This window comes from Triturus cristatus, chromosome 4_2 (assembly GCF_964204655.1).
Source record: "Triturus cristatus chromosome 4_2, aTriCri1.1, whole genome shotgun sequence".
NCBI classification, from domain to species: Eukaryota; Metazoa; Chordata; class Amphibia; order Caudata; family Salamandridae; genus Triturus; species Triturus cristatus.
This window is the reverse complement of record NC_140586.1, coordinates 491,569,066-491,588,244: the sequence shown is the minus strand read 5'-3', so window position 1 is coordinate 491,588,244 and position 19,179 is coordinate 491,569,066. Positions and strand designations below refer to the sequence as shown.

At 45.5% G+C, this 19,179-nt stretch overlaps 1 protein-coding gene across 2 annotated transcripts in view; it reads right to left on the bottom strand.

Annotated features, from left to right (window-relative positions):
* LOC146834592 (ferric reductase 1-like) overlaps window positions 1-19,179 on the bottom strand; it is a 485,837-nt gene that overhangs the window by 144,500 nt on the left and 322,158 nt on the right. For both annotated transcript variants that reach the window (XM_085602043.1, XM_085602045.1), the window contains exon 11: window positions 7,769-7,855. In XM_085602043.1, the coding sequence (XP_085458169.1) occupies window positions 7,769-7,855 (87 nt within the window). The remainder of the gene's footprint in view (window positions 1-7,768; window positions 7,856-19,179) is intronic.

The window sequence follows — 19,179 nt, the reverse complement described above, 5'->3', positions numbered from 1 at the left end:
GGTTGTCTGTAAAGTTTGTTCTTTACAGGCAGACTGTCACCAGTGTCCACAACATGGGTACACCAGTCAGTTTGACTAGGTATCAAGGAAAACATATGTGAAAATGATTGTAGAACCTGTCTACATTCAGTCTGCTGATGGGCAGTGAGGTTGCCTCCAAGGGTCACTCCTTCAACTGAGCCATCTTCAGGGTTCTGAGACAACAGGTCTGGGAGAGGGTCACTCTCTTCCTCCTGTCCCTCATCTGTAGCCATGAGCAAGCCCATGTCTGCCCTGTCAACATATGCTTTAAGCCTGTTAACATGGAGTACCCTGTGGGGACTCCTGGGAGTTCCTAGGTCCACCAAGTAGGTGACCTCTCCCTTCTTTTCCAGGATTGTATGGGGTCCAGACCATTTGTCTTGGAGTGCTGCTGGGGCCACTGGCTCCAACACCCATACCTTCTGTCCTGGCTGAAACTCAACCAAGACAGCCTTTTGGTCATGCCAAGCTTTCTGTAAGGCCTGGCTTGCCTCAAGGTTTTTGGATGCCTTCTCCATATACTCAGCCATCCTGGAGCGGAGACCAAGTACATAGTCCACTATGTCTAGCTTAGGCTTTTTGAGAGGTAACTCCCAGCCTTCCTTCACCAAACACAGTGGGCCTCTCACAGGGTGCCCAAACAACAATTCAAAGGGGCTGTAGCCAACTCCTTTTTGTGGGACCTCTCTGTAAGCAAACAGAAGGCAGGGTAGAAGGATGTCCCATCTTCGCCTGAGCTTTTCAGGTAATCCTTTGATCATACCCTTTAGGGTCTTGTTGAATCTCTCAACAAGCCCATTGCATTGTGGGTGATAAGGGGTGGTGAACTTGTAGTTGACACCACATTCCTTCCACATAGCTGTTAAGTATCCTGACATAAAGTTGGTACCTCTGTCAGATACTACCTCCTTAGGAAACCCCACTCTGGAGAATACTCCCAGCAGGGCCCTGGCCACAACAGGAGCTGTAGTGGTCCTAAGGGGAATTGCCTCTGGGTACCTGGTGGCATGATCCACTACCACCAGTATAAATCTGTGCCCAGATGCAGTGGGAGGATCCATGGGACCCACTATGTCTATTCCCACTCTTTCAAAGGGAACCCCCACCACAGGTAGTGGTATCAGGGGGGCCTTTGTTGTGCCACCTGATCTGCCACTGGCTTGGCAGGTAACACAGGAGCGACAAAACTCCTTTGTATCCTCATTCATATGAGGCCAGTGAAAGTGAGGGACAAGTCTGTCCCAGGTCTTGTTCTGGCCTAGGTGTCCTGCTAAAGGAATATCATGGGCCAAGGTAAGAAGGAAGCCCCTAAATTGCAGAGGTATAACCAACCTCCTGGTTGCACCAGGCTTGGGGTCTCTAGCCTCTGAATAAAGGAGCCCTTCATCCCAATACACTTTATGGGTACCTTGAGCATTCCCAGCAGCCTCAGCAGCAGCCAGCTGTCTGAGGGGTTCAAGAGAGGGACAGGATAACTGGGCCTGCCTCAAGTCAGCCCTTGAAGGTCCCCCTGTCCCCAGAAACTCAACCTGATCAGGTTCAAGCTCTTCAGGGACAGTTCCTTCAGGGTCCTCTAGATCAGCTTCCTGGGAAGGCTGATCATCACTCTGAGGCAGGGGGGAAGGCACAGCCTTGACCCTCCTGTTCTTCTTCTTGGTAGGTGCTTGGTCCATTGTTCCAGGATCCAAGACCTGTGGTTCAGTGAGGCACTTTTTGGCCTGTGACCTGGTCACAGCAAGGACATGTGATGATATACCTAACATCTCTGCATGAGTCCTGTACTCCACTTCTGACCATAGAGAACTCTCTAGGTCATTGCCCAACAAACATTCTACTGGGAGGTCTGCACTAACCACAACCCTTTTGAGGCCAGTTACCCCTCCCCATGAGAAGTTAACAACTGCCACCCTGTGTGAAGTAGTGGCATTGCTGGCATTGGTCACCAGGTAGTTCTCACCTGGTATGTACTGTCCAGGGTCCACAAAGCCTGGTGTCACCATAGTGACACTGGCACATGTGTCCCTGTAGGCTTGAGCCACTTTGTCATTAATTAAAGGAGTCTGTCTGTACTTGCCCAGGTTACTGGGGCTCACAGTCAGGGACAAATCAATGTCCCCATCACAGATCAAGACTGCCTGTGTCAGGGTTCTGTCTAAGTCAGAATCTCCTTCAGTTCCCATAGTGATTCCCACTACACCCTTTGTCTGGGGACCAACACTGCTAACAGTAGTACTGGGAGCAGGTGCCTTAGGGGCAACAGTGTTGGGGGCTCCACCCTTTTTGCAATCACTAGTCCAGTGAGTTGTATTTTTGCAATGATTGCACCAGGGTTTCTTTTGACCTTCTTTCTTCTTTTTGGACTGTTGTTGGGACCCACCCTCCTTAGCAGTAGTTTGGGGCCCTGTTGAAGACTTCTGGTCTTTAGATTTCTGATCTCCACCCTTTTGGTCTGTTTTCTTCTGATCACCCCCTTGGCCCTGGTTCTGGTTCTTTTGCTTAACCCTGGTTCTGACCCATTTGTCTGCCTTCTTTCCCAATTCTTGGGGAGAGGTCAGATCAGAGTCAACCAAGTGTTGATGCAGTTGCTGGTTTTGACAGTTATTTAAAATCTGTTCTCTCATCATCAAATTATACAATCCTGTAAAATCAGATACCTTACTTCCCAGCAACCAACCCTCCAAAGCCTTAGTGGCACATTCAATGTATTCAGACCAGTCCTGAGTCTGTGTCTTTTGGGTGTCTCTGAACATTAACCTGTACTGCTCAGTGGTTAAGCCTAACCCATCAACTAGAACACTCTTCAGGACTCTGTAGTTTCTGACATCCTCTTCTCTAACAGTGAGGAGTCTGTCTCTGCCTCTTCCCTCAAAGGAGAGCCAGAGGATTGCTGCCCACTGATCTTCAGGAACCTGCTGTACTTTGCAGGCTCTCTCAAGAGCAGTTATCCACTTGTGGATGTCATCCCCACTTTTGTAGGGGGGCACAACCTTAGACAGGTTTCTATTGTCGAAAACCCTATCTTTGTCCTTAGGGACAATGCTGCCACCAGTGGGTATAGACCCACTCTCTTTATGCTGTCTAGCCTTGCTAAGTTTCTCTTCCATCAGGGCTACTTCTAGCTCCTGCTTCCTGATCCTCAGCTGAGCCTCTTGCATCTTGGCCTCATGTTCCCTCCTCTGAGGGGTGGTCATCCTTCTCCTGGAGTGACCTTGAGAGCCTCTAGAGCCATGGGAAGCATTGGAGTCACCTGAGCGATTCCTTTGCCTTCCCAGCCCTGTGTTAAGTCCACTGGGGAGATCCAGTGGGTTGAACCCACTGTCAGTCCCCAATAGCCTTGGTTTAGCTGGGCCAAGTATAACACTTGGCACTGGGCTAGTTCTCCCTTCATCCTCACTACTGTCAGTATCCTTTTCACTCTCATCCTCTGTGGTAGGCATCCCATCTAAGGGGTGACTATTGGGAAGGGGTACTTCAGTGGCATCTTCAGAAGGGGGGCCTCCTGTTCCTGTCCCTAAGGGGGCTAACTGGGAAGCTTTCTTGAGTGCTCTCTGATTCTCATCATTCTGTAAGAGCTCTCTGAGCTCAGCAGAGTTTGGGTTCTTGGGCTGTTTAAGGCCTCTAAGAGTTGCCAAATGCCTGAGCTCATTCTGATTAAGGGTAGCAAAGCTGGTTGGTGCCCTCTGGGGGTCACTCTCGACAGAGATGGGTACAGTGGACCCCTCTGCCCCGGCCATTGCTCTTAAGTGTGGGTGGATGTGTTGCAATCTACCTACACTTGGGTTTACCTACTAAACCTATCTAGTAGTTGTAGTCAGGGTGTGCTACTCCCTTTGCTCTACAACAACTAAGTTCAGTAGAACTTAAGTATATCTAATCTTGTTTTATATGTACCTACAGGTACCTATGTGATCTTTCAATTGGTAACCAAGAGATTACAATGGTAAAACACAGCAAGCTCAAATCCAACCGCTGCTCACCAATGTGAGAAGTTGGCCTGGTATATGATGCTCACTAGTTAAAGTGATCACCTTGTACCATGCCAAGCAACCCTTATGGTGTGGTTGTAAGTCAACCTTTTCGGACTAGCTGCCCTAGTGGTAGCGTAGGCTAAGCAGTCTTTGAGGCTAAACTCGTGATGCGTGTTAAGCAAGCTGTTTTACCAATAGTAACCCCCTTTTATACCAATGAAAGGACACCACACAGATATATATTCAAAATATATATGTATTTATTTATCAAAGTAACCCCTAGTCTCTTTATGAGCACAGGAGCACAAATCGTCAAACAAGATTATCACAGAATACACAGAAGTTGCACTTTATATGGATAGGCCCTGGTGGCCACTCGAACCATATACTAAAATAGTGGTATAAGTACCACGAACAGAAAAGGGAAAAGGCCTAGGGCCTCTAGAATCGCTGGGCCTACAAGGAGCTAACGTCAGTTAGTGACCAGGAGGTCCACGGGTGGCGTGTGCAGAGCAAATAGTCACACGCGTGCTCCCATAGGTTTCAATGGGTGCGTAAAAAGTACAAAGTTACTGCAAAAGGAATCTTCCGGATGACCTAGGAACTTAAGATTTGGAACACAGGCACTAGAGATGTAATACTACACTTGGGCACAGGAGTGCCAGCTTTACCTCACCCACAGGAAGCGGGTGCATAGGCCTCGAAGTGCGTCGGGTTTCTTCTATCTGTTCCGTGGGGCCTGTAGACAAAAGTGCTGCAGGCGGTCGGTCGGGAAGAGATGCAGTGGATCCAAGAGTGGATCGGAGATGTTGAAGACCTGTAAGCAGAGGGGACAGTGTTCACAGTCACTAGCCAGTGACCAGCGTGGCACCAGGTGGGTACCAGGCGATGTCGGGTGCAAACAGGAAGGAAGGTGTAGCTTGACTCTGCAGCCACGTGGTCCCTGAAGGTCGACGACGTCCAGGAGTCGAGTCACGAGCTGTCCCACGCAGGCTCTCGCTGTCGGCGGTGTCGGCGACTTGATCGAAGCAAACAAGCCTTGGCAAAAGCAATTGTTGTAGGCAAGGAGTTTAAGCTGATGGTTCTGACCAGCAAGGTCAGAGGAACTGCTCCTTTGGAGGGGAGCAAGGGCCAGTCTGGAGCAACCAGACCAGCGGTGTTTGTCGTAGATTTCGTCGCCAAGATGGCCACTAGCCAGCGGGCCAGCAACCGGTTAGGCGCGTCGAGTGGCAAAATGCAGAAGGGCCCCACGCAGATCGTGGAGATGCTGGAGGGCTCACCTTTGGTGCAGATGTTGCTCGAGGGTTGGGCTTCTCAGGACCCAAAGCACAACTTGGAGGGAGCCTCGGTTGTTGCACTTGTCAGCTTGTCGTAGTCGTTCCAAGATGGCTGGCTCCACGTGTCTCGGTGCCTCCACGGGTCTCCTCTTTGCAGGGACTGTGGATCGGGCGGTGAGAGGTCTGGAGGTCCAGGTCTTGTCAGTCTCTGGGCTCGGGCTCCGGCGGGAGGCGGCGGCAAAGCAGACGTTGATTCGCTGGATGGTGCTTGCGTTAGCAAGGTGGTCACTCCCTGACCACAGGGGAGATTGGCTTCAGTCCTCTGTGCGGCAGAGCGTCGAAGTTCCCGTCTTCTTCTTAGTTTCAAGTTGATTCCAGGATGTCTGAAGTCTTAGGACACAGCTCCTACCTTTATTCGGATTCTAGGGGCCGGACTACCTGCTAGGTCCCTCCCTATGGGTGGGACCAGGAAGGGGGGTGGTTACACCCCCAATCCTTTGTCCAGCTCGCCCCAGGCCCGGGACTGGTGTGCCCCAGGACCGGTTTGAACTGGCATATGCACCGAGGCTCCTTGTGAGCCACAGGCATGTCTGGTTTCTTTCAAGCCCTACCTGACCAATACACAAAATCCTGTCTGGGGTGGTGCTCGCACCTCCCCTGGCAGGAAACCCTTTGTCCACACCTCCCAAGCTGGAAGGACTCCCAGCAGCAGGAGGGCAGACTTGTGTCTGTGGTGGCAGCATCCATTTTGTGGAGCTGAGGCTATGTCTGATTTTACCCGGGTTTCAGGTACTGTACATGTCGTGTCCCTCTAGAAGGGTGGAATGCTAACCCCGTCGCCAGAATTGGCGAGGGGTTAGTATTCCAATTCGTATGACACCTTACTCGACATGTTTTGATAAAGCCAAACCAAAGATAGCATTTAACCGCGAGGTTCATAATGCACTTAAGAGTATATGGTATGACGATATCTGGAAACAGTAGAAGGAAGTTGTTCCGACCACTGCAGACAGGCTCAGCTCATGCCAGAGCACCATCTCACATGGAACCAAGCACTCTGCCTTCAGGATTGTTAAGGCCTGCCATAGGAGTGACTTGTAGGTTACCAGGTGTCCCATTTAAGGTTAGGTATAGGTATACTACACCTAAGTAAGAGGTGATTACACCAACTTACCCCAGCTGAGTGATCAGCCAGTTGTGTCAAATCGTTAGGCCAAGCCTGGGGTGGCATAATACATGCTGCAGCCCTTGGCAGGCCTTGGGTACACCAATGCCCTGGGTACCTAGTGTACACTGGTACAGGGGCTGACAGGGTGATCCACTTCCAATTGGTTATGCACCTAGGGTGCATAGTTTTAATTTAGTAGAGAGAACAGCAGGCTGGGGGTCTGATTGGCAGGCCCACAGCCTCAATATGTCAAAAACCAGTGAAGCAAAAAGCAAAAATTTGGGGTGACCATAGGATAGCAGACCCTACTCTCCTACATACAGTATGAACTAAAAAAATTATTTGATGAATAGACCTCATTGTGTACAATATTAAGTGTATCATCTTTACCATAACCTATGTGAAACCAGTTATCCAAACATGGATTTTAAAAATGGCTTGACTAAAAATTGTACCTGATTAAACTCAGAAGCAAGATACAACAATGGTTTTTCAGATAGTCATCTATGGCAATCGAGGGAACAGTACTCATGAATTGCAATTCCCATGGGACATTTGGATTAGCATTGAAAGAAAATCAAAGAAGTGTAAATAGGAAAATTGAGAAATTGCTAAATATGCAGTGACCAAGAACTCAACAGGTTTAAATGCATCGGGAACTGGGAACAAGGAGTTTTCACCATGTTGTATTTAATAAATGCATACTAAAGTAGTTTGTTTGGGTGTTGCTTTGTCCATAAAGGTGTGGAGGATTATTGAATATATTAGAGTTTGGGTAAACCAAGAGCTGTACCTACAAAATAGTTTTGCACCATGAGCAGCAGAAGGTTTCTGGTAGCACAATTTGGACTTTTGCTTAATGGTTTATCATGCCAACAGAATCCCTTAATGGCAATAGTACCACACTATAGGGTTACCAATACCTTTATAGACACACACACATATTATGTAGGAATATAGCATAAGAATATATCACATTTTGTACATTCTACATTTTTGAGAATTTTACATTCTATACAATTTAATCTAGAATGTACTAATATTCTAATTCAAACATTATTACAGACAGATCACAGGTTGTTAGCAACTCCCATGCTTTAAGACTCATTTTTAACTTCAACATTGTTTTAGTCAATTTTTGATAGATCACATCTGATAGTATGCCCAACAGAAAATGGTGCAAAAATGACAGATTGCAAATGTATCTGGTCAGTTTCTTTTGTACTGGAACAAGCATTAAACTAATATCATTTTTTTGTAAACAATATTATCACGATAGGATTGTCATGAACACATTCATGAACTGCTTTCATAAAATAAATATTAAGACTTACATAGCTCCATCCCATCACCTCTACGAAAATCACAATAAAAGATATTATTGTTAATGCTACGGTCGACACCATCATGAGCACATGAACCTGCAAGATAAATATTGGAAATGTTAGTTAGTACTGTTTCATCAGACAAGTAATACTTTATTACTGCAACAAGTATTTGTATTGACTACTTTTCACATGGTTCGAGTGCAAGCCTGTCACTAACATGGCCGTGTAATTTTTTGACTGCTTATCACATCAGATGGACATCTTGTGGTCGGGACATCTCTGTATGATAAACAAAAGATAATAAGGAAATGTGTGCATAAGTTGTGTAGAATGTTAACTGCCAATGCCACAACCACAAATACCACCAATGGCCCACTATCACCACTAATAATAGCATCAATACCACTACCATAATACCAATACCAACTATATTAGTGCTGCCATTAACACCACCACCAGCAATGAGGCCACCACCAATGCTAACACCATCACAATTATCACTATCACCACTATCAAGACAACCACCAGCAGGCCACCAACACCACTACTATACCACAGCCAATACTATGAACACCATCATGAAAACCACCTCCAATACCACCTATGCAATACCTCTTACATCAGTACCACCAATAACAAAAGCAACAATCATTGGCATAGCCAATAGGTCTCGCCTTTTGGAGCTTTTAAGTGTTTATCTAGAGCAATTGCACATAAATTTTGAAATGAAAATGCTGCATTTTACCGTAACACAGTTAGGCAGAGGGTACCAGGAAATGACACCACACACTGCACGCCGCTACAGCCTACAGAGTTGTATATTTTGTAAACTTATTCCAGCGAGCGTGGCATACAGAAAGAGCCGTGGCCGCCTTTAAAGTTAAAGCGCTGCATGGGGGCGCTTTAAAAAAACCCAACAACAAATGTGTTAAAATAAATACGGCGAGCCGCTATAAAGAAAAGTGACGTCCGCCATTGAAATTAAAGAGTGGTATGGGGGCATATAAAAATACTTTAGTAATGTAATTATGGCGAGGGCGCCCACCGCGCTTCCCAGACCGAGGCTGCACTGATTGCTCATCCATCATGCACCCTCCACATGCTTAATAATATTCAAGCAGCAGAGTGGCAGGTGAAGAGAATATGCAACAAAACAGAAAATGACATCAATCTGAAAAGCAATAAAGAGATCCCTGCGGAATCCTGGATGGCAGCGATTTTGAGCCGCATTATTCACCTTTATAGAAAGTAACCTGGGCCCTCACATTAATGCTCTATCACCACACGCCACTAATTTATATAGCTACCCAAATGACAGTACTCACGGGCACGTGATGTGGAAGAATACCGAGAGACGACATGCTCATTTTAAAGTCTCTTTCCTGCTCCCTTCTTCTCGAGCTTTAAATATCACAGGGTTTCATTTGCCTCACCCGAGTACTGCAAGATATTTCAAGGAAAAAGGAGGGAGGCTGCAGATTGGCTTCTGCAGAACATTAGAGTGAAGGAGCTCTGACAGGTATGGAACGGACTGTGTCACGTGCTCGAGCCACAGAGCATTCTGAAACGAGTAACAATGCCTGGGGGCCCTTTACACAAGCAGCCCTCCACCCCGGGTATCTGCTGCCAGGTGCCCCGAAAGGTGTGCACCCTGGGCTGTGCAGGTAAGAAAGCAGCGCACCCCCCACCCACACACACAGACACACTTTTAATGTGTCCTCGGATAACCCTGCTATTCTGGATTGTACATTCAGTCTCAGATCCTCCCAGCTCACAAAAAAAAGACATAACAACAAAAATGTGAATTCTGGGGTGTGATGGATGCATGTTGTAAACTACTGATTCAGACATTTGTTGCCCGGAGGTGAGACACTGGATTTTATTGAGTTTTTCTCTCATGGTTTGAAAATTAAAAACATCAAGTGCATTGTTCTGTGCTTGTTTAAAGCTTGTGAGAGGACAGCCGTACATTACAGATGTAGATTTATTACCACGGCGCAGTGTGATGTTGTGGGGATTCTGCTCATGCACAGAACTATGCGCAGGAAACCAGGACCTCAGTGAATTGTGGTGTACCAAGAAACTCACCTCAGTACCCGGAACCCCTATCCGACTAGCATCAGTGTCTCATTCGTTCTCCATACTACAGCGAAGATACTAATGATTAGACAACCCAGAATAAGCGACTTAGGGTAATCTCAGGAATGGTGGGAATCAAGAACACTCTTTCATTTGTATTCTCATACAAGTCCACAACATGAGTAATCAGAGACACGAAAAAGTTTAAAATGTATATTCTTAACTACGTGCTCTAAGATGCAGTATTTTGGCTAGCGTAAGCAGACAACTGATTAGAAATAAAACAATCAGCATTTTTACAATTCCATAAAACATAAAGGGAGAAATCATATTATAATGATAGTGGAAACAGGTCTTATAGCGCCTTGTGTACCACCTTCCCCTGGCTAGAAGCTAGTTTTATAATAATAGAAGGTCTCTAGGTTTGAATGGGGAACCCCATACCTCCAAGATCAGCTTAGGTGAATCACATCACAGGATCAGCAATGCTCTCTTTAGATGGAAAGGATTTCTCCAAGTGCCAGCATCATGCATGCAATGCAATATGAAAGGCACCCGAGTTTCAGATATTTGCAGCTGGGTGCTTGTTGTGTCTAGAGCGTGGGCCGATCAACCTGAATTCAACAGCATACATTGTTATTTGACCTTGAAGGCTTCTGCACACAGTGTTCAGACTAAGGTCGCGATATAAGTCTAGGGATGTGAAAAACAGACCATTCTCATGTGAAGAAAAAGCAAGCAAGCAGTTTTACTTATAATAACAGTTACCTGTAGTGTTGTGTGCCAAAGCGGCAAAGTGGCAAGATGGCGTTTAAAAGTCTAAAACGCTTATGCTAACATAGCAATGTGTGCAGGCAGAACCCTGACTTCACTACACCCTCCCTTGATCGGACCACAAACAAAATAGGTAAGCAATGTAGGAACGCAGAGTTCAAGTTCGAGTGAGACAGAACCAAGCTAATATTTTGCCAAACGGGATAATTGGTAGTGATAAGTTCGAAGTTGTGAGGTGAAAAGAGAGAAATAAAATAAAAAAATAAAAAGACCAGGCAGGGGCAATATACAGCCCATTCTAGAGCAAAAAATAGTAAAAAAAATATTTGAGTTAGTACGTGTTTAGGATGGACAATTGCTAATTTAATCCATCAATATAGGCACAGTATGTTGCAACAGCCTCCAAGAGGAAGTCATTGTAATCGTCAGTAAAGGATTCAGCCATCCAATCCAATGAACATACATGTTCTTTGATAGCCGGAGCCTCTAGCACCATCAGAGGACAACTTCGAGATAACTTCGTGCCAGGAAGTCATGTGCTGCCGCACATATATCCCAATTCCCTCGGACTCCATGCGCAGCCTCGCAGACCATAATCCCGATACCAGAACAGTCCAACTCTCCAACTCATGAGCCACTAAGGGACTCATTAGTCAATCATAATTCCGGGCAGGAGACGCCGTGGTGGAGAGGCACAAATCCAGGTCCCATTCAAATGATCAATCTAGGCAATGAAAAACAGGTTGTACGCAAGTAAAGTATGAGAACCGAAAGGACAATCCATAGGCTACACTCAAAGTGGCCAGAGGTAGTGTTCCATAGTATTCAAGCATCCGGTTGCGAAGTTGAAGCAGCCGGGGCAGGCTGTCGTGTGACACAGATTGTGCAGCCATTGCGAAGCAAACAAACCAACAGCAGCACACCAGCAGCCAAGGCGAGAATTAATGGTAGCCCGCCAAAGATACTGGAAAAAATAGAATTAAAACATGCCGGTATCACACCAAATATAGTTTGGAACAAGGTCACAAGGCCGGAGCCCACAATTTTGAAAAAATGTGCCAAGCCAGTTGTTGACGAGGCATTGAATATAGTGTGAATCAAAGCGCCAAAATGAAGTGGGAGATCAGTATTCAAAAGCGCATGCACCTCGGTGCGGGTGTTAGCTACGTGAAGGACAAATGTTTCACGAGAGGAAGTTAGGGCGACTTCTTTTCCTTATTCTGCTTATCTTGCTGAACTCTGCTTTCAAGGTTGGTATGGAAGGCCAGATGGATATGCAGGGGCGGGAGAAGCAAGTTTTTACAACAAACTACACGTTGGGAGGCAGTTACAATGTACGGAATCCCTGCTAGCATCCCGCACACGCTTCATTATTGAAAAGCAAATAACTACCGTTAGCTAGTAATGTGAAAGTGGGAGTAATAGCTGGCACAGGATTTCCTTTAAAATGCAAGCTAAATTTGGTGCGTGAACGTTGCACGTGCCATGCAATTGTATATTCTTGCATACTAGTGAGCGATCAGGTGTGGAAGTGCACTCCTCTCCTTTTAAATAAACTTCTTTACCCTCTCTCAGGCACCTGTATGTGAATGGGAGTGACCAAACTTCATGGAGAAAAGCGCTACCCAATGGTTCATATCTGCCTAAGGCATAGTGTTTCATACATGAACTGAACTTAAACAAAGGAAAAGGTAGTGTGAGTAACCCATGAATAAGCCATACAGCCGAGTTCGATTCGGCCACAGAAAATGGTAAAGGCTCCAAATTTTCAATATGCAATAGTGAATATGTAGCATCCTTCATGGACATGAACTGTTGTTTATCGGTCAGGTTAAACGGCAAAAACAATGATGAAGTATTCATGTAGTTCCAGGGAACTTTCCCAGACTTAAAGTTTGTAAAGTCCATGCAAACTGCATTATAGAACACAATTGATTTTGACCATGGTATAAAACAGACATGTCATCCTGTACAATATCCACAACAGATGAAACAATATTATCCAATGTGTAAATTCTGGAAGAAAGAGAATTAATGCTATTATCAATGACAGCCAGCACTTTTTCCAAATTAGCTTGATCAATAGCCCTCAATCTAGAAGCAGCTTCAATTTGAGATAATTTCCAAACTTCGTTGTAAATAGCATATACCCATCTCTTGGACCTGCCTCCTACAGGGCCTTTAACAAAATCATTCAAATCAACATCATCAGTCAATTGGGACAAATGAAGTTTAACTGACACTAAGGTGGAATGTTTAAGCCAGTTTTGACATAATTTACCCACTGAATAGGTAGTAACAGAATGGGAAGTTTTAAACCAGGGGTCCATCCTAACCTGTGTATAGCCTGATCTCAGACCCAGAAAACGATGTTGGCATGAATCTGAAGTTTTTTGCCATAATAACCATCCTTGGGGATCTAAGTTGGAAATATTGAAGGATGTATTTGTAATTAGTGACTGCAATTCATCAAGGGATAGATCTGTGTGATTTCCCCAGGTTGGATAAGCACCCAGATCAGGATGGTAGGGGCATTAATTTTTTTAGAAGTAGCCAATCCAAAGCAAGTGGTTTGAAAAATAGTAGAATTCAAAAACAACATATGGTTCGGGATAAGGCATGCACGATGTAAAGCTTCGCTGCCCTGCACTTGCCAGCCTTTAGAACCCCAAACAGATTTAAGATCAATGGTATCCTTCCACAGCTCATAGCCCCCTATAGCTAATTCATCCATAAAGGACTTTGAATACAGTAATTTAGTGTGTGTAGGCCTAACTTTGGAAGTGGATTTTGCAGATATTGTGAAATAAAAGGCTTCAGGATTGGATTCACTGAAATCTGTAAAATATGTAAATTCTTTCAACAGATTTGTCGAACTACCTTCACTGGGAGCTGGGCAATGTTCCCATTGTGTATAATTAACGAAATTTCTAAATGTATTCGCTTTATGCAGGAAATGATTGCCATATTGCTGGTAACAAAACAACTCTCCATAATTCGCTGAGTCTAAGTACAAATCTTCTGCATCAAAAGCAGTATAATATTTCAAATCAGAAAAAAGAGCTTTAACGGCTTGGACATCCCAATCATCAGAGCGTATGTTTTGTTTCACAACATCCCCCATAGAAACACAAAGTACATTGGGGACATTAATCACCTCTGTAGGGCCATGAATTTGAAATTTTACAGCATCCAACACAATCCCATCTAGCACAGGTCAGGCAGTAATGTCAACAAAAGTCTGGTCCCGCTTCATGATGTGTGATGAGAAGTGTGGTGCCAAAGTTCCATCAATTAATCTAATTGCAGATCTTTCTGTAAAATAATGTCCGTTCACTAGACGAAAAAAGACAACCACAAATCCAATCGACATGATAAAAAAAAAAAAAGATATGAGCACCAGTCAAATGTAAGTTCAAGAGGCAATTAAAAAATATGTTTTAAACCAAACAGTGGGGCACTCGATGGGGTAGAGTTAGTGTCAAATGAAAAACGTGACTGGTCAACTGCACTTGTTTGCACACCAGGCAACAACACATCTGTGGGATAGGTATACTCAGTATCTTCATGGGGACCACCAGCCGGTGGAGTCAATAAAGGGTTAGTAACTGTATGCATCTTGATGGCAATGTCAGGCCTGTTTGTATTTGCCAGGGCCAGAACAGAATTTCTCAGCATTGCTGGAGAAGAGACTGCTGGAGTCATACTAAGAAGAATCGGCCACTCATTGTAGTTTGACATTGTCAATGGAGATGTACCCGTTATCCTTGCGACCAGGAAGTGGAGGTAAAATGACTGTTCTTGTACCCTGCACGCCAAGCACTGGAACAGGTGCACAATAAGAGTGCCCAAACTCCTTGTTCTCCACCTTCTCACGGACCAGGTCACTGACTCAAGGTAGCCAGCCAACTACCGGAATCTGAAGTGCAGCATCAGTTGTGGAGGGCAAGTGTTCCTCTGCAAGACTGTCTCGAGCCTCTTGTAGATTCTGTATCACAGCAGAATGATCATCTACGTCAAAGGGTGCGGCCGCCGCCATGTCTAGACCATCAAGGTCCGGGACAAACATTTTTATGCCCAAGAGCATTTCGTATGGGGTCCGCCCACCCAAAGCCCTTCTAGGGAGATTATTATTATTATTATTATTATATTTGGGTTTGTAAAGAGCACAGATACCCGGGGGCTTCCTGGCGCTGACAGAGAAAAAAGAAGCAGGGAGACGAGATGGAAGAGGGATTTAAGCAGAGAAAAGCCAGGTTTTTAGGCCCTTCCTGAATTTCAGGTAGCAAGTTTCAAAGCGCAAAGAAATGGGGAGTGTGTTCCAGAGTGATGGCGCCAGATAGGAAAAGGAGCGACCACCAACTCTGGTGCGTTTGAAACGTGGCACGGAGAAGGTGCCAAGAGAGGAGGATCTGAGGGTACGCACAGGACAGTACGGTTGAACCAGAGTGGAGAGGTAAGGGGGGGGAGTTGCCTGTTTTAATCCGGTGCATGTAACAGAGAGCTTTGAACTTTGCTCTTGATTCGATGCGCAGCCAGTGAAGGCTGCGCAGGGAAACAGCAGCAGAGGCAGTTCTGGGCAAATTGCAGAGCAGGCGAGCTGCCATGTTTTGCACCACCTGCAATTTACGTGTTACTTCCTTGTTATCCCCAAGGAGGAGCACGTTACCGTAGTCTAACCTGGAGGTTACTAAAGCCTGGACCACAGTTCTTAGGGTATCTGGCGGCAGCATCCATGCTATTTTTCTCAGCCATCGCATGATATTAGTACAGGTGGCTGAGACTTTCACAGCATGCTGCTTCATGGACAATTGGTTGTCAAATGTAACTCCCAGGTTACGAGCCTTGGTGGATGGAACCGGCAGGGGACCCATTTGCAGAGGCCAATACTTAGGGCCCCAGAGAGAGGTGTCAGGACCGAATAGAAGAAGTTCGGTTTTGTCGCCGTTTAGTTTTAATTTATTGGTCTGCATCCAGTTGGCAATATTGATGAGCCCAGATCGGAGAGATGAAATAGGGGCGTGTTTATTAGAAGAAAGAGAGAAAATAATTTGGGTGTCGTCCGCATATGAAAATATAGAGAGACCAGATTGTTCTGCCAGAGAGGCGAGAGGACTGACGTAAATATTGAAAAAAAGGGGGCTCAAGATAGAGCCCTGGGGTACACCGTGAGGGGACGGGAGAACGGTGGAGACAGAAGTGGGGGAAAAGTCCTGAAAAGTGCGTGCGGACAGAAAACTAGCAATCCAGGCTAAAGCCATGCCATGGATACCAGCGGCCTTTAGGGTGGAGAGGAGGATGTCATGAGAGACGGTGTCGAATGCAGCGCTTAAATCCAACAGGATAAGCGCCACCGTCTCTCCTCTGTCCACCTGTTGTCTAATAGCCTCTGTGACACCTAAGAGGGTGGATTCGGTGGAGAATCCAGCCCTAAAACCAGACTGGGATGGGTGTAGGAATTTGGTGACCTCAATGTGAGAGGAGAGGCAGAGGTTAATGTGTTTTTCTAAAACCTTGGACAGACAAGGGAGTAGAGATATGGGCCGGAAATTGGAAGGATTATTGGGATCGGCGTTGGTTTTTTTGAGAAGGGGAACCACCATGGCGTGTTTCCAAACTGCAGGAACGGTGGCTTCCGACAGAGATGCGTTCAGGAGGGCTAAGATGGGTAAAAGAGCGGGAATGTCAAGGGTGCTTAAAATTTGAGGAGGCATGGCATCAAGTGGGGAGCCAGATTTGATTTTAGCCATGAGTTTAAAGAAGAGTTCCAGAGAGATCGAATCCCATTTGTCAATAGAAGTGTGAGGAACAAGGGTAGTAGTATCCTGAGAGATGGTGTTGTCAGGATCTGCACTGGGAGGGTTGTCTAATGCTCGTGGGGAGGCATCAAAACCGGCATAGATACGGTCTATTTTTTCTGTAAACCATTCGGCAAGAGTATTACATTGGACTGTGTCCAAACAGGGGGCTTTTGGCGAGTTTGATTGTCCAGAAAGTTCTTGGACTGCTCTAAAAAGAGCTTTTGGGCGGTTTTGGACGGTTTTGGGCTGATAGAATAAAGGTGTTTACATAGTTTGCCCTGGCAGATTTGCACAGGGAGTGGTAGTTTCGAAGTTCCATTTTATAAATTTCTTTATCGTTGGGGGAATACGCAGATCTCCATATGCGTTCAAGATTATTAAGCGCACGTTGTACACTATACAAATGGGCCACCCAGTTGCTGCCAGAACCTAAAACCCTAGCTGTCAAGGATTGCTTTAAGTCACGGTTCATTCGTTCCACAACAGAATTGCCCTCAGGCCGGTATGGAGACGAAAATTTGACTTGGACCCCCAAAGACCTCATGGCTTCTTTGTACGCCTTAGAGGCGAACACCGGACCATGGTCTGAATGGAGGGTACCACATGCAAAAATTTCCACAAAGACACGCAAATCCCTGATGACAGTTCGAGCATCAGCGCTCCTTTGTGGCCAAACCCATAGAAAGGGTGTGCACGAATCCACTGCAACTAAGATGAACTTATAGGCAGTATCGGAGGAGAAAGGGCCGCAGTGATCTAAATAAACACATCCAAGTGGTTTATTAGATATGTACAACTGTGTTTGAAGTGGACGCGCAGCAGTCGAAGGTTTAATCTGCTGGCAAATGTCACAAGTAAGGACATAATCACGAGTCTGTTTATACAATCCGCGCCACCAGTAACGTTGTTGCAAGATACTAACAGTCGCTGAAATGCCTGCATGAGCCGAGGCTATACCTTCGTGAGCGGCTGTTATTAAAGAAAGCCTTAGGTTCGCATTGGGAATCAATCTGTCTCCAACTTAGTTAATTCCCACATAGGGAACTTTATCAGGACTTAAATGATTAGAGTATTTAGAAGGGAAACCTCTAGGGTAATTATCTCCCTTCTTGTCGCAGCAATAGCTGCCAAGATGTCATCATCAATCTTACTTTTGGATCTTGTAATTGCTGCTACTAGATATGTCGCCACTGCTGTTTTTGCTGCTTCGGCAGCTAAACTGTTACCAACAGCATGTACTCCTATGTGCTGGTGACCAAGAGTATGAATTACATTCACGAGTGGCAGACGCTCTTTAAGTTCTGCGACTCGAACCCACAGTGTGATTGTGCTACCTTTGGAATCTCGATAGTCCAAAAGAATAAATTGTCATTGAAAGACTAAACACAGTAGTAAGAGTCACTTACAATAAGAGTAGTCACACGGGGATCAGCAAACTCCAGTGCAAGCACCAGAGCACGTAGCTCTGCCAACTGGGCGGTTCAGTCCCCTAATGTCTGCGTGTGCATGACATCTGACTTGAATTCTCCATTCACAATGGTACCAGCCACTATTGCGCAGGCCACTGAATAAGCATGCTTAGATCCCATTGCCAGTGACGCCGAACCGCCAGTATAAATGATACAATGGTAATCCTCAAGCGGGCGCATGGACTGAGGAGCTGGGTGAACAAATTCATACTGCAAGTACTCCTGAGTTTGCAACGAGGAATCAAAGATAAACGTGACATCCGGAGATGTCAAGGAAGTGGCCCATTGTATCCAACGTGGATGCAAAGCTTTAGAATTTGATACACTGACTCTCGCTACTGCCTCAAGGGCAGGATACGGTGTAACCACCAACATCTGTTTCCCTTGCGACAGCGCTCTCTCCTTTAGAATGCCCTCTGTACAGCAGTCAATACTTTCTCGACAGTGGAAAAGCGCATTTCAGCCGAAGTGTACAAGTGTGACTTGTAAGCAATAGGGACTGTGTCTCCCTCATTAAACGTTAAGTATGTGAAACTCACTGCGCCAGGCACAATTCTTATTACGTGGTTTGTGAGGTTATCACGTGTCAATAAGTATTTAGAAGCAAGAAGATCAGCCTGCAAAGAGTGCAGTATAGCTGAATGTTCTGGCAGCCAGCAAGATTTGGTAAAAGTAGGTTGTACCAAGGCATATAGCGGTTTGATACGTTTGGCATAATCGGGAATGCAAGTACGCCCAAAATGTAAAAAAAACAGCAAGGACTGTCGTTTTTGCAGAGTTGTCGGAGCGCACAAACATGCGCATTTCTCCAGGAAGTGAGGTGCTAAATCTCGTCCTTTGTTGTTAAGCTCATACCTCAAAAACAATACTGTGTACTCTGCAATGTGCAATTTTGCAAAGTTAAATTTGTAACCGAAGTCCGCAAACATAACAATGATGCGGTCAGAGCAACATAGATGCTGCCATAATTCATCGTCTGTGAGATAAATATCATCAACATACGAATACGCATCTGGGTCTATGCTCTCCAAGAGAGAGACGACACGTGCAGCAAAGACGCCTGGGCTGTTTTTATGACTAACCTTTTAAACTGTTTTTGTTTGCCGCCAGAATTAAAGGCTGTCCATTGACTACTAATAGAGGACAAGTTATGACTATAAAAGCCATTGGAAATGTCAAGTGTGGTCTTAAACCTTTTTCTCATGAGACTATTAATGAGGGCAGAATTGTGGGTATTCTGTACCCCGCACGTCTGACAATGAGAGTTCAAATGCCGATAATCCAAAACTAGGCG